The sequence below is a fragment of the Perkinsus marinus genome, assembly GCF_000006405.1.
Source record: "Perkinsus marinus ATCC 50983 genomic scaffold scf_1104296933050, whole genome shotgun sequence".
Taxonomy (NCBI): domain Eukaryota; phylum Perkinsozoa; order Perkinsida; family Perkinsidae; genus Perkinsus; species Perkinsus marinus.
This window is the reverse complement of record NW_003215283.1, coordinates 15,368-20,038: the sequence shown is the minus strand read 5'-3', so window position 1 is coordinate 20,038 and position 4,671 is coordinate 15,368. Positions and strand designations below refer to the sequence as shown.

The 4,671-nt window shown below is 47.6% G+C and overlaps 3 protein-coding genes across 3 annotated transcripts in view; all 3 read left to right on the top strand.

Annotated features, from left to right (window-relative positions):
• The window catches only part of Pmar_PMAR020844 (hypothetical protein), a gene marked incomplete at both ends in the record, with an annotated part of 272 nt that extends 126 nt beyond the window's left edge, over window positions 1-146 (top strand). The window contains 2 exons of the mRNA XM_002785343.1: window positions 1-43; window positions 100-146. The exon at window positions 1-43 is cut by the window's left edge and continues 4 nt beyond it. Of these exons, the coding sequence (XP_002785389.1) occupies window positions 1-43; window positions 100-146 (90 nt within the window). The remainder of the gene's footprint in view (window positions 44-99) is intronic.
• An 893-nt stretch (window positions 147-1,039) lies between these two features.
• Pmar_PMAR020843 (Protein ycgM, putative) lies at window positions 1,040-2,802 on the top strand (the record flags this gene model as incomplete). Its single annotated transcript, XM_002785342.1, has 5 exons — window positions 1,040-1,151; window positions 1,777-1,946; window positions 2,077-2,195; window positions 2,240-2,348; window positions 2,671-2,802. 5 exons carry the CDS (start codon window positions 1,040-1,042, stop codon window positions 2,800-2,802), a joined length of 642 nt encoding a protein of 213 aa, XP_002785388.1.
• A 696-nt stretch (window positions 2,803-3,498) lies between these two features.
• Window positions 3,499-4,671, top strand: part of Pmar_PMAR020842 (zinc finger protein DHHC domain containing protein, putative) — a gene marked incomplete at both ends in the record, with an annotated part of 9,415 nt that continues 8,242 nt past the window's right edge. The window contains 2 exons of the mRNA XM_002785341.1: window positions 3,499-3,861; window positions 4,327-4,450. Coding sequence (XP_002785387.1) covers window positions 3,499-3,861; window positions 4,327-4,450 — 487 coding nt within the window. The remainder of the gene's footprint in view (window positions 3,862-4,326; window positions 4,451-4,671) is intronic.

Sequence of the window (4,671 nt, the reverse complement as noted above, 5' to 3'; positions counted from 1 at the left end):
AAATGCGCCCAACGCTATTGCTGTGCATGTAAAGCTGGTCTTGGTAGAACTGGGTGTCTTATTGTATTTATGCGATGAAACATTATGGTTTCCGGCCAGGGCTTGGATTGGTTGGAATAGAATTTGCCGGCCGGGGTCGATATTAGGACCGCAGCAACAATTCCTCTGTGACGTTGAAAAAATTTTTCTTCGAAGACCGTCAGTCACGATGGGTTCGTCGTCAACTCGCAACGCGCGGACGCCATTGAAAATCGATGTTAGTCTCAGCCGTGATGAGGCCAAGGAGGATTTCGGTCAGGGCGAGAGGCTGACAAACGCTAAGAGGAGCGGACAACTATCTAGACTCTTTACTTCAAGTTCTCCTCTCGCTGGACCCCCGGTGAGCAACTTCTTCTCTCGGTTCTCGTAGATGGCTTTTCGTACTGAGTCTTGGATGAGTGAGGAGCGGTAAAACTAATGTGAAAACTCTTCTTGCATATCATGCCATGGGCACTTGATAGCCCCTTTACTGCGCTTGTTGACTGACCTCAGTATTCTCTTGTGTTGATAGTAAACGTATGTCTCAAGAAAACTGTGAGAGAAGAATAGGCAGATTGCCGGGAGGGGTTATTTGATTGGGAAGAGACACCTGCGAGATGGGGATGCTGAAGAATAGCTTTGCTTGAGTGGGACACGTTTGTGCTCCAACTCAGAGAAGTTTATGAAGCCTGTTTTTGAGGCTCCTCTTCGCCTCATACCTATCACAGGATCGACTGCTGGCTATCCAGTCAGAAGGGTTTATTGCATTGGCCGTAACTATGCCGAGCATGCCATTGAGGTTGGTTTCTGTCACCACGCTCGACTATACTTCATCAGCTGCGCTCCCTCTGATGTGCATTGTATCGTAAGCGCGCTGAAATGAACCACCAATGGGAGCGACGACACTAGTTCATCTCGGCGAGCACTGCGTTGCAATCAGAATTCGGTTGTCTACGTCAATCTTAAGCTCCCTGGTCACATTTGAAGTATCATTGGGGTTGCTCCTATTATCTTTATTTAGATGAGCGCTGATCCTACTAGAGAGCCCCCATTTTACTTCATGAAGCCTAGCGATGCAGTGACGCCTCCTCCTGGAGATGGGCAGGCTGTATTGAAGCTTCCCTATCCTAGAGGTAGGGGGCATGTCTTGTGGTGGGAAGATTGACGAGCTTTGGGGGTGGCATAGCTGCCCCACGTCGAGAAATTGACTTCACTAGGGCATATCTTGGGGTGGCATAGCTGCCCCACCGAGAGAAATTGACTTCACAAGGGCATATCTTGGGGCGGCATAGTTGCCCCACGTCGAGAAATTGGCTCAACTAGAGCATATCTTGCAGTGCAATAGTTGCCCACCCGAGGGAATTGACTTTATCAGGGCGTATTTGGGATGGCATAGTCGTCCCACCGAGAGAAATGACCTTTGCTAGGGCATATCTTGAGGTGGCATAGCTGCCCCACCCAGGGGAATTGGTTCTCCTAGGGCATATCTTGGTGTGGCATAGCTGCCCCACCCAGAGGAATTGGTGCTCCTAGGGCATATCTTGGGGTGGCATAGCTGCCCCACCCAGAGGAATTGGTTCTCCTAGGGCATATCTTGGGGTGGCATAGCTGCCCCACCCAGAGGAATTGGTTCTCCTAGGGCATATCTTGGGGTGGCATAGCTGTCCCACCCAGGGGAATTGGTTCTCCTAGGGCATATCTTGGGGTGGCATAGCTGCCCCAAAATGAGTGCCTCCTCCTTCTCCTCCTCTTTTCCAGGTCCAACAGGTCTCGTCCATCACGAAGGGGAGTTGGTCGTATGTCTCGGCCCTGGTGCTTCCAACGAGATGACCCTCTGTCAAGATGATGATGACAATCAGCTGATACAAGAATGTGTCTTTGGTTATGCTCTTGGTGTTGACCTTACTAAGAGAGATATACAGGCTAAGGTAAGGGCCTCCTTCTATTTGGGTTACTCAATGCTCCTGAAACTGCGAGTCAAAGTTGAGTTCCAAAGACACTAGCTATCCCGCTTGATAACAATTCTTGGTAAAGCTGGAATTATCCCTGGCACTTTAGGCGAAATCTATGCGAAGGCCGTGGGAAGAATCAAAGTCTTTCGATAACTCAGCTCCCATCAGTGCAGTGTATCCTCTGCGAGACTCTCTACCATGGGAGACGGCGTTGCTTCGTCTCAAGTGAGCATGTGAATTTCACTGTAGGGAGGTCGACAAGCTCTCAGGGTGAACGGCGAAGTGAGACAGGAATCAACCCTTGATAAGATGATATGGCCGGTCGCCGACATCATTCGATACATTGCTCAGAGGAACGAGATCGCTGCTGGGGATTTGGTGAGCTCTCGTATCGTTGAACTTTGGGAGTTATCTTGGAAATGCATTCCATGTGGTGGTACCATACATTTTATACTCTCGGTTGAGTCTTATTTCGATAAACATTCACACGCCGTTTATACTTATTCTACAGTTTTCGATCCGTACATGTGTCATACTACAGCGACAACAACATTATGATTTGCGACGCCCTACCGATTCGTGATTCTATGTAGAGGCAGAATAGTAGTAACTGCCAGTAGTACCTTAGAACTCATCGTTGGTTGTGTGGTAATTTCTCTATCACCAATTTTGCTTCTTCATTTGTCGATCATTTTCTCAGATATTCACCGGGACGCCCGCTGGCGTCGGCCCACTGAGTATCGGAGATCTCTGCGAAGTTGAGCTAGTCCAAAAAGATGATCCTACAGTGCCGATATTGCCCGGAGCTAAATGCTCACTACAATTTACTTAGTGTCATCTATGTGTTCCACATGGGAGGTTTTGTTCCGTAGTGGGGGGGCGTTATGATCACGACTCGTGGGACCGACGGGATGAGTAACGATCCCGGGTTCGATCCCTGGGAGGGGTATTTTTCACGTATTTTTTCAAACTGCCCTGGGATCGAGAAATGGCGATCTGTCTTACATTAACTTCACATAGACTCCCCGTAGCTATCAACAACGGCGGTGATAGTTTTGTGTCGCGCGGTAGAATAATCACTGCAGTATTGTTTTCTATGTTATCAAACTCATTGCATACTCCAGTGACGGCAAACCCTGGAGACGACAGTAGCCCAAGTAGAACTCGGTCGCCGAGGATTCCCCAAGCTATTGAAGGCCGACCACCAAAACAATCACCACACTTGAAATTCGTCATAGCAGTACTCGCGACTATCACTTCGATTTACTGCGGGTTCGTATTTGGTCTGTGGTGGCCAGCACTGGGCAGTCGCCTGTCGCACGTGTTGCTTACTGTTTTCAATGCGTTTGTAGTGCTGATGCTCTTGGCATTCTATCAAAGCTGTGCTACGGACCCGGGAGGAGTTCCACAATATTGGGGGTTTCACATTGGTGATGATGTGAAGAGAAGACGGTATTGCAAAATGTGTCACGTGTGGAAACCTGAGAGGTGTCACCACTGTTCTGCGTGTAACCGTTGCAATCTAAACATGGACCATCACTGTCCTTGGCTCAACAACTGTGTCGGCTTTTACAATAGGAAGTTCTTCCTCCAGTTGTTGGTTTATGTTTACATCTGTCTGGCTTTGGTCCTCCTGTTTGGTTTTCCCCGAGTCGTTGCTGTACTTGACGATCGCCTTAACCACGGCAGTGGTTCTATACTGTTGAACCTTCGCAACCTCTCCGGTTTGCTATCTTATGTGGTGTCTATACTATTGGCGATTTCATTGTTAAGCTTCGTCAAGTTCCATCTGGGATTGGTACGGGATAACTTCACTACTATTGAGAACTTCGAAAGGGAGCCGATGGTGAAATCTAAATATGATGTTGGTGAACGATCCAATGTAGAGCAGGTAGTAACATGGGAGGAGGGATTATAACGCGGTACTTCACTTTAGTGTACAGCGGACTTGATTTTTATCGCTGGGTTGATTTTCTTAGGGAAAATAATGGAGTTTTAACCTTTTTATGTGAAGTGGCGTAATACTCCATGTGAAAAACGCGATAGGAAGTGAATTACGGCGGATAAATCACCTCATCTTCGCGAAGTGAAATGTGAAATACCTTTCCCACCAGTGTTTTTCATATCACTAGGGTGAAACTCTCATGCTGTTGTATTCTGCGTGATGACAATGTGAGAATTCTGAGAAAAAATTGGAAAATTCACACATTTTTTTCCGTATACTTGTAGTCGAATTTATAATGTAGCTTTGGAAACTTCCGAGCTGAGGTGAGGAAAGCAAACATATATTCCTCCTCCTTCTCCTAGAAGGAGAACAACTCTGTAGTAGACGCGACTTGGATTTCTGTTTGTGTAGGTTATGGGTGCTAATCCGTGGCTGTGGTGGTTACCCTTACATACTAAGTATAGTAGACCTGTCGGAGATGGAGTGAACTGGCGTATAAGGACGCCTGGTGGGGGTGTTGCAATGAGTGTTATGAGTAGTACTGAGCCGATCGAGGGAACAGCAGCAGCGGCGGCACCGCCGGATTGGGCCTTGAGGGAATAGGAAATGTAGTAAGATTGATAGTATATCGAACAGCGAGTTTCTTATCTTTCAAGTGGATCTGCGTTATGGGGAAGGTGTGGTATTAGTGCATTGGAGTTTCATTGCCCTTTTACGTGAAGTGGCGTCGTAAAACTCGGTGAAAAACTCGGCGAT